Raw genomic sequence first — 17,436 nt, 5'->3', positions numbered from 1 at the left:
ACTCTCCGAAACATCCCCTGGCTAAGGCCAAAAACGACGCACAATCAAGGCTCTCGATTCCGTTGTACTACTTTTGAACCATTTTTACTTGCTCTCTCTCTCCCCTCCTTTCTCGTTCATTTTCCGTCACCGCTCCGGCGAAAACTCGCCGGGCGTTAAAACTCTTGTCCGGAAAAAATGAAGGCTTCAACGACCAGTCGTTGTTCGATTGCGAAAGCCAAAACTTTACGTTCTTGTGTCGTCACGTATTTCGGTAACTTTAACCTCATTTGGAAACCCTAAGCAAAAGCGACTTTACTTGGCAGAGTTTCGAAGTTATTCCACGCTTTGTCCAGCAAATCAGAGGCATATTTTTATAGAATAATCGCAGATTAAAGGTGCTTATTTTAGCTTAAGACTCTGGAATTTTGGGCAAATACAAGAAACTTTGGGTTTCTGTGTCGATTCGGTTCGCTGATCTGGTTAACAGAGAGAGATAGATTGTTTCGATGGATGTGTAGAGGGTAGAAGCCCAACTTTTTTTTGTCGGTTTACTAATTTTTTAACTGACCTGTAGTTTTCTTTAAAGCTTTATAGCCTTTCATCGTTCTTATAATTTGGGATTAAAGGTGAAGAATTTAGGAGGATCAGTGTAGAGGAGTTTGGAGATATTGTTTGATTGTGTAATGTTGGTTTTATGAACTAACTAGGATATTGTTAACTCAAGAAACAAAAGTAGGTTTTGAGAAAATGGAGAGATTTTTATGATTTTTTTTTAAGATCGGTCATAGTATTTCTTGATCGACGGTGATCATTCCTTTTCCGATGAAGATCCAACCAATCGATTCTCACACAGCGGAAGAATCGGTTCATTCGGAACCAGTAAAGCCGGTAGTGAAATCGCGACTAAAGCGGCTGTTTGAGCGACAGTTTTTGAGAAATTCAGCCGCAGAAAAGGCCGGCGTTGTCGTCATCGAGGAGCAGCCACTACATTTCAGCAAGGACAGCAGCTTCAATGGTGGCGGTCCGGCTGATTTCGAACCTAGCTCAGTCTGCTTGGCGAAAATGGTCCAGAACTTCATCGAGGAGAACAACGAGAAGCAACAATCCGGTCCAGTCAGGTGTGGCCGCAGCCGTTGCAATTGCTTCAATGGCAGCTGTAACGACGGCTCCGAAGACGAATTGGACTCTTATTTTGGCGACTCCAACCTCGCTTCCTCCGGCGAAGCGTTTGAAATTCTCAAGGTGCATACAGCAAACAAAATTTAAATATTCTTCTTCAAGGAAATATGTTTTATTAATTAATTTTATTTTGAATGGAACAGAGCTTGGTGCTTTGTGCGAGCGTTTCGGAAAGGAATTTACTTGCAGACACGGCAAAGATTGTAGAGAAGAATAAAAGGAAAGACGATAATTGCAGGAGTATTGTGACTGATGGATTGTTGGCACTCGGATACGACGCCTCTATCTGTAAATCTCATTGGGAAAAATCCCCCTCTTGTCCCGCTGGTACTTTCTCTCTCTTTCTTATTATACAATACAAAACATATCTGATTGTTTCCTCAGAAAATGTAGGAACGAAAAGGAATTGATTTTATCTTATCCTCAACCCAATGAAAAATTAATATATATGTTTGTCCTTTTGGTATCAGGTGCTTATGAATACATAGATGTGATAATTCAAGGTGAAAGATTGATTATCGACATTGATTTCAGATCAGAATTCGAAATCGCTAGATCAACAAAGACTTATAAATCAATTCTCCAAACACTGCCTTGTATCTTTGTGGGTAAAGCGGATCGTCTTCAGAAGATTATAAGCATCATATCGGAGGCGGCCAAACAGAGCCTTAAGAAGAAAGGAATGCATATTCCTCCATGGAGAAAAGCCGATTATATCAAAGCCAAGTGGCTGTCTCCTCACCCGCGATCCCATGCCAAAATTGAGACGAATCAGCCTCTGGGCTTATCTGAAGGCGAGTTCAAGGTGAGTTGTGGGGAGAACAATAACAACGACAGTAACTCGGTGGATGATGCTGAATTGGGAGAGTCTATGTTTGTTTTGTCTGGGAGTTCAGAGGAGGAGAAGAAAGTGGAAGTGAAAGCGGGGGTGAAAGATTGGAAACCACCTGAAGTTAAGCCCAATAGTTTGCAGATTGGAGCTAGAATTGTGACTGGTTTGGCCTCGGTCATTGAAGATCATCAGCCATGAAAATTTTGGTTTTTTTTTCTAAATAATCTTCTAGAGAAAAAGCTTATATGGGTTTCGTCATATACTACCTTATAAATCCCCTTCGGGTTTTTATGTAAGGGTGTTTTACAAATATCATCAATAAAATCCTTGTATGAATAGCTTATAGTAGAATTTTTTTTTTTTTTTTGTTAATTCAATATACAAGAACAGATGGTTTCCCAGGTAAACCTCTTGATGAATGGAATAGAATTTGTTCCAATTATAGTATTATTACTGTTCCTTGTGGTGAGAATCTCGGTCAAAAATGGACGCCCATTTAAGATCAAACATTGCTCCAGATATTGAAGGCCAAAATGTTGTGTACTTAACAACTCCTCAAATATTTTGGTAGTTTGAATTTATTTGGGAGCGTTGAAAGAACAAGCAAAACACTTGCGGTTTAATTTTACTTGCAACAGCGGCAAAGTCAGTTCGTAGGTAACTGAAAAATGCAGCGACTCGAAGCTTCCCCTTTTCAAAAGTCTTTGGGGACTTAAATTTCAAGCGAAAATCTTGCCTTTACAACAGTTTGGCCAACCGTGGAATTTTGTATTTACCTTCTTCGCCTTACTCATGTTTTATATTCTACTTGTCACCCTCTGAGTTTTCAGTTTACAAGAGAAGCTCAATTTTTGAACTTACTTAAAATGTCTATATTTAGGAATAGTAGCACTTAAATTGATAAAATTTGTCATAAACTGTCAAAGGTATATTAAAAAAAAAATTCTACTATTCCAACCCGTATATTTAACGGAAAAAAACAGGGGGAAGGGGGTGACAATGTCAGTTTTTTTCAAAATTATGACAAAAGAAATTTGTACAAAAAACTTTGGGTGAAAGTGACAGGCAACCACTCCATATTATAATAACAAAAGAAAGACTATTGAATTGAATGCCCCATCTCATCCTCCTCGGCTCCTCACCGAAAGCAGAACTTCTTGTTTGCAACGAAACAATGATACCATTTTCTGAACTCTTTGAAATCCAAAATTATTAAAAAATAAAATAAAATAAAATAAAAACTATTCTTATAGAGAATGCCGTTGCGTTCACTTTAGCCTCAGCTTTTACTCTTTTATTTCTTTTTCAATTTAAATTTTTTATTTTCTAAACACAGAACAATCATTGCTTCTCTAAAATTTACTGAACACCGTCTGTACTGATTGCTGCATTGTTTATTTTAATAAAGGTAAAAGCTCGTGTGCGGTCCGTTTCTCTGAATTTTAAAAAGGTTGAGAAATTTTATTTTTTTTTAAATTAAGATCTCCAATGAAGGGTATAAAAATTAGATCTTATATTTAAAAATATAAATAATTAGTATATGATTTATATAATTTTAGATTTTTTATCTTTACAATTAACTTTTAAAATACATTTTTTCTCAATTTTATATCACTTTAATTCTTCTTTATTCTGAAAATATTTATCTAATTCATTCACTTATGTTCTATTTAACCGTTAATATTCCAGTTTTACCTTTTTTTTTTTTCATTATTTGAATATATATATATATATATATATATATATATATATATATAAATTTATGGAAAATAACTAATTACGAAAGTAATCAAATTTAAAAAAATCTAGGTGAATTGTCAAGATTACCCTTTCTTAGTGGTTAAGTTAATGTTTGAATTCGAAAAATGAGGACAACGTCGTATGCGGCCGAAACGAAAACTGAGAGGAAACATTATCCTCTCCTCTCAGAATAGATAAGGATAAAAATGCCGCTCAGCTTTAATAATAAATAAAATAAGATTTTGTCTAAATTTTGACATTAACGTGACAGCAACCCACCACCTGCTTGTTTTTAACTTTCTCTTAATCTGTTTACTAGTCCCCGAGTGAGAATATTTGGTTTGCTTGTGATTTACAGTTTAGACATTTCTTTATTCGGTTTCGTTGTTCTCCTTTTGGAAATTTTCTATCTTACCCAAGGCATCACACCCATTTACATACGTGCCCATCAATTTATATAAATATATATTTATATATGTTATCATATATATAATTAGATATTAATTTAATATATATCAAATAAATATTTATTTATATTTTAAAAATAGATATATAAATTTTATTGATAATCTTTATTTTTCAAAAACTTATAGCCTATCAATTTATTCGGAGGAAAAGAAAAAAATATACATATACATAAAATCAAAGAAAATGTGTATAAGGTGTACTACAAATTAAGGAAATTTATATTTGGAATGGCCCAAATAAAATCACATGAAAAAAATTAAGATAATTCTATAGAAGAAAAGTCCTACCATTGACCAAAAATTTAAACAATAAAATAAGGTATATAATTTTATATATAAATAATGATATATTATCATATAATTAAAAATATTTTATTTTTAATTTAAAATTATTTAATTATAAATTGATATATTATTATTTATATAAATAATATTACTCTAATTTAAATTAATTTCACAAGGATTAATATATTTATTATTTTCTCTTCTTAACATTCAACGTGGAATCACTCTCAGTCTATAAATATAGTCTTAAGTTTAACAATATTAAAAAACAATCCCGAAGTCGTACGGAACCCAGAAATAAATACGTCTAAAATATCTAAATATACAAACAAAATATTAATAAGAAAGTCTTATACTTATCGTGTTCATCTTCCACTCACACGTGTAAAATAATAATTTTGTGTGTTATGTGTTTAATCACGTGTGACTTAAATTCACATAATGAAAAAAGGAAATTGGTGAAATTAGTAATGGAACATGTGGTAAATAAAAAGCAATTTCTGCTCATTGAAACTCATCGTTTTGGTATCTCTTCTCTCAGCCACCTGGTTCAAGTAATGCCTGTTTGAGCTTTATGAAATATTTCTTTTAGTTGTTTAGTTAAGAAAATATAAATTAATTAATTTTCTAATATTAAATTTTTAATTATTAAAAAAGTCTACAAAATGGACTCAAAATTGCTTATTTAAAATCATATACGCATTCCATCTTATGATTTTTTTTTTTTTTTTTTGGGAATGTGAGGTAAACCTTTTTATTTTGAATGATTTTGATTCCGAAAGGGGGACCAAAACCTGTTACTGTATCAGTTGGACCAGAGATTTTACTTTGCTGTTGTTGGAGCAAAAGTAAAGGGGGTTATAAAGAAAAGAACAAAAGGAAGAAGAAGAGGAAGAAGAAAAAAGCAAAAAAGGAAAGAGGAGGATTCGTTTTTTACCTTGTGAAATTCAATTAAAGTTGATCTCCATTTGTGTTTGGTACATTTACGTCTTCTTCTTCTTCTACTGCTTCAGCTTGGCATTTCTACAAACAGTTTCGTCACGTTAATATCATCACTGTCTTGGCTTCAGATGCATCCAATTTTACATCTTTTCAGACTTTGCCCCGCTCCAAAAGACTTTTTCCCACCAAAGGTTTGATGCATTACCGATCTTTCACTCAACAATTTTTTTGAAAATTTAAATGCTCAATCGTTATCTAACTTTCGTTACCAATAATAGAGATAAAAACGTTATTTTATTAATAATATCCTCTGTTTTTTAAGACCACACAAACTATTTTCACCATGAAATCTGACCCATCCAATAAGTTTATATGAAAATTACATTACATTGATTTTATATAACTTTATGAAAATACAAGCTTTGTAATTTTGAATTATCAAGATAGACTTTATTTTACTGAAATATAATAATATCAAATATATAACCTAGATCTTCTCTTTGCATATGTAAAATATTTTATAGGGTGTTTTCTTTTATAAATTTTGTGTATCCATTTTCTTTTTTTTTTAAATATTAAAAATGATTGGGAAATAGGTTAAATGAAACAATAAAATTATACATATTTATTTTGAGTGTATAAATATATATATATATATATATATATATATATATATAATCGTATATATTATTATATAATTATGTTATTTTAAATTAAAAATAAAAAAATTTAATTATGTGATGATACATATGAATATATATATATATTTATTTATTTATTTATGTATCTAAAATAAGTATATATGATATTACTTTAAATGACATACGTTGGACAAGTTTTTTCTTTAAAAAAACAAAAAATTAAAATATATTTGATATATTTATTTGAAAACACGAAGAAAATAATGAAATTTATGATCTCAAAAGCTGATAAAACCTTTATAAATTTTCATTATTTTATTTAATTTTAATTGTGCCAAATATGTCAAAGTTGAAATCTGTCTAGACTTTTGTGTAAAAAAATATATATTTGAAATGAAAATTTCGTTTTAGGAAAACATAAAATATATAAAAACAGATAAAGAATAAATATATGTTTTTATCAAAAATTATATATTTTATATATGTGTGGGGTCCATTCTATCGATATTTTTAGGATAGAGTTGTTTTGAAAATAGAAAAAAAAAAAGCAAGAATTATGAGGATATTATTATATTATTAGTTATCATTTTATTTTTAATTTAAAATATTTTAATATTTTAATAATATATTATTTGAATATTTAATTAAATATTCAAAATTAGATACATAAAATTTGATTGTTTAAATAAAATTACTGAGAACTCTTTGATAAAATCTTTATTTTTAAAAGTTTTATTCCAATAAATAAGATATATTTTTATGAATTGTATTTAAATACGTTGAACATATCCATTTTAGGCTGTTGGTTATGAGTAGTATTATATGCATAAATAATGTGTATAAATGATGATATACCTTAATATAATTACATATTGTTTTATTTATAATTCAAAATAATTAAATATATTATAATATATTATCGATTGTACACATAATTTTACTGATTGGTTATTAGAATTACATCAAAAGGTGAAGCTTGGATGGTGGGAAATTGGGAAAAGCATTAGGTAAAGTGTATTGGCCCCTAACAATAGAATGTGAGTTAAAAAGTTATAGGTAAATAAGGAGCCCCATATAACACGCCAAAGTCCGAAGAGAGAGGAAAAAAAAAATCTCTTGCCAAAAGTAAATAAATAGGTCACATTGGCAATCATAAATATTGAAGAAGAAAAGGCTTAATCTTTACTTGGTTAGGCAAAAGTTTGGCTTGAATCATGTTTAAAGTACCAATTACCAAACCCTTTTTTTCTCAACTTCAACCAATACCAACCCACCTACCTTTATTTTCTTTAATTAATTTAACCCCCTTTTTTACTTCAAGCGTATAGCTGAAGACATGTATTTTATAACTTTGGGCCTTCAATTGTCACCCTTTTGGGCCTGCTGGAGAGATATAGACAGCAGGGTCATTAATTTTGAATAAGGGGTTCAGGGCTGGATTCGAGCCGAGTCGAGCTCGGGCTCGGCTCGGTTTATTTATGGGCGGCTTGAGTTCGGCTCGAGCTCAACTTAGCTCGGCTCGACTAGTTTTTCATATCAAAATGATATCGTTTTTAATATATATGGATCAAAATGACGTTGTTTTGTATACAAAATTTTAAAAAAAATATATACCGAGCCAGTTCGAGCGAACTGAGCAGAGCCCGGCTCGTTTCGGGCTTGAACCGAGCCGATTTGAGCTCGAGCTCGAGCTGGCTCGGCTCGAGTCCAGCCCTAAAGGGGTTGTTTGTTTGCTTGAAAATTCCTTTAATAATAAAATTATATTTACGTGTTATCACATGATTATATAATTTTAAATTAAAAATAAAATAATATTATTTATATGATAACGCATATAAATATACATAATTACGTACTCAAAATGAGTATATATAATATTATTCTTTCTTTAATAATTATGTGAACAATTATATATATAGCTTATAGATGATCTTGGAGTGTTCAACCAAGTAGATAATGTGACATGTAAATTTTTTAATTTAATAGAATACTAAAGCTCAGAAGAAAAATCCAAGCTGAATATGTTCTCCCTCAGTAAAATCTGTTTGATAAAAAATTTCAGCTGTTAAATAGATTTAATATTTTTTCTAATATCCTATAAGCTCTTCCGTTGATCATATTTCTTTTATAAAGTATTTATCTTCTAAACTTTTGTTTATTCTCACTGACTTTATTTCATATGCTTGACTTGAATAATGGTGTTGGACTTTTTATCTTGTAACAAATAAAGTAGCAACTTAATATGATAGAAGACATATGATTTATTAAATACGGTTGAAGGGTTGGGTTGGATTGGGTGCAAGACCGCTATTTTTGGCACAATCTGTTAGCCTGGTGGGTTGTGTGGGGGTCTTGGGGCAAAACTCATGGTAAACTTGGTATAACTTATTAAAATATAATAAGATTTTAAAATAATTTAAAATAGAAAATATATACAAAAATATATAAGTTTATTGGCTATCTGTGAAGAGCCCACAAAATCAAAACTCATGAACTTTGGGTAATATTGTAGGTATTGATATTTTAGTGGGTTTATCCGATCTATTAAAATCGTCAATTGATATAACTAAACACGACTCAATCTTTAGATACAATGGATTATGTTGAAACCAACCTAACATAATCTTTACCATATCTATTGCTTATTATTTTTACTTTTGAGTTGACCCTTTTGAGTTAAATTCAGATGAATCAAATAATAAATTGCCTCGATATAATATTAAATTAAAATCCCCTTCTAATAATAAATTGCCTCGATATAATATTAAATTAAAATCCCCTTCTAATAATAAATTGCCTCGATATAATATTAAATTAAAATCCCCTTCTAAACTGATTCAATCAAGAAATGAAAAGTAGAATAGGTCAAAACATAAGCAAGAGATGTTTGGTCAAATTGAGCGTTGATTTGTATGTTAAATTATTAATGAGGTCGAAGGAACTTGGAATTATCTCTGAAATCATCCAAGCAGCTAAATTTTTGTTAACAACTTTTCCATATTGATTTCAACGTTTCAAGTCCTTTTTTATTTTACCAAATCAAATCAACACCTCAGAGATTTGCTTAAATTCCTGTTCAACCTGGGAGATTTGCGTATCCATGGCGCCGACATCTTCAATCGAATTCATTGACACTGCACTTTCTTGTGCAACTTCCCCTTTTGCTCTATCCTACACAGACTCCAAACAAAAATGGGTCATCCGAAAACACCTTCTTTCTCTTTTTCAGGATTTCCCCACTTTCATCCCTTCAAACGACTCATTTACTCACAACGATGGCACCACAGTTAACCTCTTAAACGCCGCTGGGTATCTCCGTGTCTGTTCTTCCTCACCTCCTATTCATCTCACCATTTGGGTCCATGAGAACTACCCTTTCATGCCTCCCATGGTGTTTATTTCCCCAAACGCCGCCAATCATTCTCACCATCTCCATCCCTTTGTTGATTCTTGCGGAGGAATCACCTCCGCTTATCTTCAAACTTGGTCGTACCCCGGCCACAATTTAGCCGACCTTGTTCGCAACCTTGTCAAAATCTTTTCTCACGCCACCGGTTCCACCTTCACACACCCTTCTTTCGTTTCGAAGCGGGAGGCTGTCGACCGCCTCTCCGGGATGCTTCACTACGACGTGGCGGCAGCGAAGACCACCACTGCCAGAGAAATAGAGGAGCTGTCGATATTGCAGCTAGAAATGAAGAAGAGAGCCGGTGATATTGATAGGATAGTTGCTGAGCTGGAGATGGAAAGGAAGAAGTTGAAGGAGAGAGCGATGGAGTTGGGTGAGAAAGGTGATGTGCTGAGGAATTGGCTGGCTGCAAATGATCCGACGTCGTTCCAAGTTATGAATGAAATCGAAAATGCATTTGAAGCCATTGATGAAGGGTCGAAAATTGTGGTTGAAAATTTGGCTGCTGATAATGCTATAGAGGATGTCATATATGCAATGGACAAGGCGGTTGAAGGCGGAGTGGTGCAGTTTGACGTTTATATGAGGCAAGTTAGAATGTTGGCCAGAGAGCAATTCTTTCACAGGTATGTGTTGGTCACATTAAAAGGTTCAAATATACTCATTTAGTCTTTGTGCGTAGGTTAATATTAATTCTCAATAAATTTGAACGTCTTTCCTTTTTCGTAGAGCTTCCAAATGGATTTCATTATTATTGAGATTCTAAATTTACACTTTGGATGAACAATTAAACATGCCTTTTAAATGTAATAAACTGACACTTTATATCACATAACTACTGAATTACCGAGAACATCCCCTGTACCATTTTTTTTTTTTCAAATGAAACATTGTCATTTCAGAGTGAACCTGCCTTTAAATAAAATGGACACCGCGAAAACTGAAAAATTTGACACTCCAACATCCCATGAACTAGCGTTAACGACGGCTGAGCCGGCCCGTGTCTAAATTGGTGTAATGCAACGTGTCACAAGCTAAGGCGTGGGGAGGCAAGTTGTGCTAGTCCACGATTTTGGAGGGCTTGGTGCACGAGCATGACCGGCAATATTATGGATCATGTCCTAATAAATTTTTTGCTAGGTTCGCTAGTGTATTTACGGTTGACCTGTTAATATTTAAAATTTTTTATAGGAATTGACTCTAAATTTGATCTAATTAACATAAAAAAAAAATTATTGAACTTGTTAAAAAATGAGTTTAATCATATTTGACCAAAATTTTAAATATTTTTTGAAAATTTAATTATTTTTGAATAATTTAATTATTTTTATTAGATTTGATGAATTTCTAAATATTTGTAAATAAAATAAGTTAAAAAATAAAATTAAAAAAAATATCTCATATCTATTAAAATATTTTTTATAGACAATAATTTATAAAATTATGTTTTTTTTTTTGTATAATGAGATTGAAACATTTTTTATTTTAATTATTTTATTAAAATCAAATAAATAATTGTTACTCTTTAAAAATGATATATTCTAATCTTTATAGGTGTGAGTATCTTAATTGATTTTATTTTTTTACAAATTTTTAAGAAAAATCTATTCATTATAATTTGATAATAAGTTGAACCGATTGATTCTCCGATTGAACCATGAACTAGTGAGACAACTGATTCGATCACCAGTCTGGTTTTAAAAACATTGTTTTTAAAAATAGATTGATATATAATTTATATATATAAATGATGTATTGTTATATGATTTGATTTTTTTTATTTTTAATTTAAAATCATTCAATCACACGATAACACATCATCAATGTATTTAAATTATATATAAAAAATATATAGACATAATTTTATTATTAATTTTTATAAAATTTTATATAAACATGAACAATTACTCTTAAATTTTATTAAAAAACCCTGAATAAAAATATCGTGATTATATAATGAAAAAGTAAACTAATAAAATTAAGAAAAATCATGCATAAAAAAAAATACCTTATAAAGATTAATAAAATTGATAAAATTTTAAATAATATATATTATGTCTTTTAAAATATTTTATGTATTAATTATTTTATACATAAATATTTAAAATACATATATTAACTTGCTTTTATAAGCTCGACTTGGATAAGAGCTTTGACAAATAAAGTAGTAACTTAAAATTATGTAGGAACGGTTGGGATTTCAAGTGACTTTGATCACTTTAAAAATATACGAGCTTTTATAAAAGGTTCTACCAAAGCTTATATTATTTAAAATTAGAGTTACTATCACAGTTCTAAAATATTAGTAAGAAAATAAAATTTCTATTGAAAAACTAGAGTAAGAAACTATAATATTTCCAAATAATTCTTCAAGATTTTTCTCATTAACCTTTGATTCAGTGTTTATAGTTATTTGTACAATCAAAATTTTATGCCAACAAGCTATGAGTATAACAATACGTTACAATCATAGATGTAATATAATCATAAGCAAAACCTTACCCATCATCACCATCTGATGAAACATAAAATTTTATATCTAACCGTTGATTTTTTATAGAGAAAATGAGAGAAAAAAAGAGAAGAGTAAATATATTTTGATGAAAACGATAACGTATTTGAGAAACCAAAATGATGTACTCACTTCAATTAAAGAAACGTTGTGTTTTGTTAAAATAACTATTTTAACAAAATACACTATTTTATATAAGTTGTCTTTACAATACTTAGTTGTAATCGTGTAATGCGGGTTGTGATATTATAAGTATTACAGTATTTGTTTAAGGTTAATGTGAAGTTAGTCTATAGCCTGCGTGGGAATTGAGGCTACAAATGGCTTTTGAGAGGTGTCGAAGCTATGAATGAGTTTGAATTCTCTAATTTTGACAATTAACTAGCTTTTGTTGATATCAAAAGGTAAAACTCTGTATTGGAATTTTGCATCACTTATTATTATTAAATCAAAATTTCCTTCTAAGCTCATTCATTCATAAAATGAAATCAGAAATGGGTCAGAACATAAATATTTAGAATTCCAACATCTTTCCTACTTCATTGAGCTTCCAAATGGATTTAATTAGTCTGGGATTCCCGAATCTACACTTGAATGACCAGTTAAACTTGCCTTTCGAATATAACGATAGGGGTGAACAGTGTCCAGCCGTGTATTGTATAGTGAGACAGTGTGCATTTGAAGCTGCTTATGGCCCATGGAGGCCCTTTATCATTGGAATTGGAGTTGACCATGGGCCCAAAATGGCCTACATTTGGCAGTACACTATCACCAAGCCCAACCCATGTGAACAACAGGTAAGCAGGTCGGAGTACCTGCCCTGAAAAGTAAAAATAACAGCAAAAATGTTTGTTCTTTAAGATTTAGAAACTGGAATAAAAGCTTGTATGAAAAGTAAGTTTATGCTTCCATTAAGGTATATCATATAATATAATTAGATAATTAAAAATTAAATATAATATAATATTTAATTATATAAAAATATATTATTATTTTTAAATATAATTATATAAAAAAATTATATATATAATAATAATATTATTATTATTTTTGGGTGAGTCATATTATTATTGTTTTAATAAAATTATTAATACTCGTTTTTTATACACTAATATAAACACACTTATATGTGTTATCACATGATTAAATGATTTTGAATTAATGATAAAGTAACATTCAGTTATGTAATAACATAAATGAGTATACACATAATTGTATATCTAAAATAGGTACACATAATATTGTTTTTATTGTTTTACCAAAATATACCTGGTCTATTATAGTTCATAGTATCAGACAACGTTTTAAGAATCGGACTAAGACATGAATTGTTTTGGGTACTAATTTTGGTCGAACTGATCGATCTAATCAGAGTTTCATTTTTGTATAAAAACCTGAAAAAATTATGTCTTATTACACGTGATTTACATACTTAATTTTATTCTATACAAAAATTTCAATTTAAACCCTACAAAACACGTGTTGAAATACTATTACATGTGATTTACATACTGAATTTTATTTTATGTATAATTTTCAATTTAAATCTTGTAAAACACATGTTTAAATACTATTACAGATTAATTATGTAACATAACTATTATACCACAAATTAAAACAATAATCAAACTTACTACATTAAACAAAACATATGAATAGATTAAAGTGTGAATAAAACACAAATCTAATATATGCATTTAACATAACATTACGAATAGAGTAGAAATACATAAAATTATAAATTCGTAACAAAAACAATAATAAATATTGATGCATGTTTTTTTTTTAAGTAAATGTATATATTAATAAAAAAAAAAAGAGGAATCTCAAAAAAAGATCTGAAACAACCAAAGCTTGACCAAACTCGAGAAAGGCCAAAAAAAACCAACAAACTTGACAGACCACAAAATCGACCAAACAAAAGAACCCCCAAGAAAACAAGACAACAAGCCAAACCACACTCTATAGGAAACCCAAGAAATAACAACCATCAAAACCTAGTAAAAGGATAAAATTCCAAGCAACCACCCAAAGACCAGCAGAAGGCAACTAGGCCTAGGCGATTGGAAGAAGACATGACACCTAAGAAAATCTGGAAAATCTAGAAATAAATCAGCAGAAAACTTGGCAAGGAACTAGGAAGAGGGCAAATGGACAAAAGACAAGCAGCAACAGGGCAAGGCTTCTCCAAAACGCTTAGGGGCATGCAAGGAGAGGCAGAGAAAACTGACTTCAATGTGCTGCACCAACTTAAGAAAAGGCCACGAAAACACACTTTGGCTGAAGCAGCAAACCAGAAAGCATCACCAAAAGCAGCTCCTTGACAGGAAAATGCAGCTAAAGAGGAAGGGAACCCAGTAGTAAAAAACTTCAGGAAGCAGCAGAAAGCCCAAGATGCAGTAGAAAACTCTGGAAAGTAGCAGAAACCACTGAGAGAAGGAGGAAGCGAAGCATTGGGAGGAAAATATCAATGCATGATGTCGTCAACCATGTCAAACATCTGCAGAAACTGGTCCAGGATGAACCGGATTTAACTTTAAAATTATTAAACTGTCGGATTTAACTCTTTTTTGATCAGCATATTTATGAGAAAAAAATTCAGCGTGATCGAGTTAGTCTCGTGTTTTGATGTTGACAATTCATTGTTTGCTTTCCGAAACTCCAACTCTTAACAATCTTGGTTGTTTTTACGATAAGATTTTCTCTAGCGACATCATAGCTTGGTGATTTATTATTGTAACTGAAATTGTGATGCTTCCACATGACATACAAGAATTTTTATTAGAAATAAAAATGCAAGAATGTTTTGCCCTCTATGATTCAAAATTTTTGGGTATTAATTAAAATAACTTTTTTTTTTTGCCATATACATATATTATTATATAAATATAATTACTTTTTAATTTGACTTTATCTTTAAAATAAGATGATTATGAGATTTAGAGTTCGCTAGATGAGTTGGTCAAATGGGTCAACTGACCGGCCAAACATTTAACTAATCAATTTTTAAGAATAAATTAGTTCGTTAGCTGGTTGGTCACCTTTCTATCATTGAAGTCATAAAAAAATTTCAAATTTTTTATTTCATTTCATCTCATATTTCAGCTTTGATTGAGTGAGTAGATGAGTTTTATATCTTGATCAAATAAGTTGATGCTTGACTGAGTGAATTTTTGTTAGATGAGTAGAAAATCTAAGGATATTCTAGATATTATATATTTTAGGTTATATATATAAAATATGAAAAAAAGTGATTTTATATATATATATATGAAGAAAAAAAATTGGTTATTTTAATTAATATCCTAAATTTTTGGATTGCAAAACTCTATTACAAAATGAGTTTTCGTTAGGTTTATCTAGAAATTAAAAAATATTATTGTTTTACCTCAAACATAGTTATTATAAAAATCTAAAATAGTACAATTCGATCTATAAATAACATTTTTGTGGTGTTAACCGTTTGAAAGTCAATCACCCAATTTGATTAATCAGATCTAAATTTGGTCAATCAGATGTTTGAAGCTCAAAATATAGCTTTTATTAATTTCTGTAAATTAGGTTGACCAAAAAAGTTGTTTGCTCCCTCCTCAACTTGTTAAATCTGGGGAAATTAAAAACTCTACATAAAATTTCAAAAAAAACCCCTTAATTCAATAAATCACAACAGAAACGTCAAAAGATATCTATACATAAAATAACAACCCAAATGTGTGGTTTAATACATAAAAAAATCATAATCGTAAATAGAACTCCATAAATAAATTAAAATATACGAAATGACTGATATACCCGCATGCATCTTCCTCGTGCTTACTTGCCATCTCGCAACCACCGACTCTACCCAAAACTGTCATGAACATCCGTCTCTTATTCATTTCCACGCCATCACTTATATTTCACCATCAAGCTGAAAAAAGCATCACCTTTGGATGCTTGAAATATTAGAAGCAGTTTATGAGTAATAGATTTTTGTGGTGTGAAATGAAGAGGACTCGTGTGGATACATGTTCTCTTCCATAAAAATTCAAACAATAACTATTGAAACAGTCGATCATCCTTAGTAAAAGATTGTTCATCTGTTTGAAATAATCCTATGTAATATGTTATCAATTTTATTTATCTAACACAATATAAACAAGTGTGCACTCTTTATGCACACTCGTTTGACTACTTAAATACATATTATTAAAAATTTAACCATTTTTTAGTTTATCAAGTATCAACATTAACTCAATTTAATATGAAAAGACAAAAATACTCTTAGTACACAAACATTGGTGTTACATCCAACCTTTCAAAAAGAAGCTATTTTAGCCATTTAAAAAAAAAAAAACTTTAAAAAACCTAAATTTAAGATATGATATTTTAGTCTATTATGAAAAAAAAAATCCTAATAGATTAAATGACAATACATTGAAAGTTGATAAAAAAATTTCAATAAAATTATATACACTTATATGTATCATTATGTGATTGAGTGATTTTGAATTAATGATAAAATAATATCCAATTATATGATAACACAGCTCAAAAGATTTTACCTTTTAAGTTTGCAAAGTGACATTTTAACTCAACATTGAAAAATTTAAAATCAAATTTTAATGAGGTTTAACATATATATAACTTGTTTAATCAAGAGCAATGCTTTACAATTACAAGATGTACCATCTAAAGTTGACCTTCCTCTTTAATCTTTGGGCCGTTTGGTTCTAGTTTTTGAAAATTATGTTAGTAATCTATCTTTTATCATTTTGTTTGGTTTGTCAGTAATAAAAGATTATAGTAATCTTCTATTACCAATGCTGACGTGACAGGTAATATAAGTGGTAATCTGATTACTATATTCACCTTAGGTATTTAAAGATTATCAATGTAATCTTGATTTTATTATAATTATATTATTATTTATTAATTTTTTGAGACAAAAATAAATTTATTTTTAATTAATATGACAAATAATATAAAACATATTTAAAAATAATTATATTCAAACGCATCTAAGTAAAATAATTTACTAGTAATATTTTATTACATTTAACCAAACACAATAATTATTTATACCTACCAAATTTTATCAAACATAGTAATTATTTATATCCAGTAATCTTTTAAGTAATCTATCTTTAAGGTAATCTTTCTATTTTGATAATAAAACATTACTCAAACCAAACGCCCATTTTAAGAAATCTTTATTCAAGTTTTGTCTTATCCATTTTGATGTCCCTTTGAGTGTACTGAATATTTTTTTTTTAAGTAAAAGTGCAAATTTATATAAAAATTAGATTAGATTTGAATCAAATTTATTTTAGTTCAATTTAAATAAGTTTAAATGTAAAAATTTAATATTTGTAAGTTCAAACTATAAAGGTATTTATCTTATCAAACTCATAAGTCTAAAATATTTAATACAAAATGATATCGTTTTAATTAATATATATTAAAAT

At 29.7% G+C, this 17,436-nt stretch overlaps 2 protein-coding genes across 2 annotated transcripts; both read left to right on the top strand.

The window, feature by feature from the left end:
* On the top strand, positions 1-2,331 carry LOC123212016. Its single transcript, XM_044631034.1, has 3 exons — positions 1-1,224; positions 1,305-1,488; positions 1,632-2,331. Exons 1-3 carry the CDS (start codon positions 805-807, stop codon positions 2,189-2,191), a joined length of 1,164 nt encoding a protein of 387 aa, XP_044486969.1. The 5' UTR covers positions 1-804; the 3' UTR covers positions 2,192-2,331.
* A 6,697-nt stretch (positions 2,332-9,028) lies between these two features.
* LOC123212298 (protein ELC-like) lies at positions 9,029-10,201 on the top strand. Its single transcript, XM_044631387.1, has one exon. It carries the CDS (start codon positions 9,169-9,171, stop codon positions 10,144-10,146), a length of 978 nt encoding a protein of 325 aa, XP_044487322.1. The 5' UTR covers positions 9,029-9,168; the 3' UTR covers positions 10,147-10,201.
* The last annotated feature ends 7,235 nt before the right edge of the window (positions 10,202-17,436 follow it).

Source organism: Mangifera indica, chromosome 3 (assembly GCF_011075055.1).
Source record: "Mangifera indica cultivar Alphonso chromosome 3, CATAS_Mindica_2.1, whole genome shotgun sequence".
NCBI lineage: Eukaryota > Viridiplantae > Streptophyta > Magnoliopsida > Sapindales > Anacardiaceae > Mangifera > Mangifera indica.
This window is presented reverse-complemented; position numbering and strand designations above follow the sequence as displayed.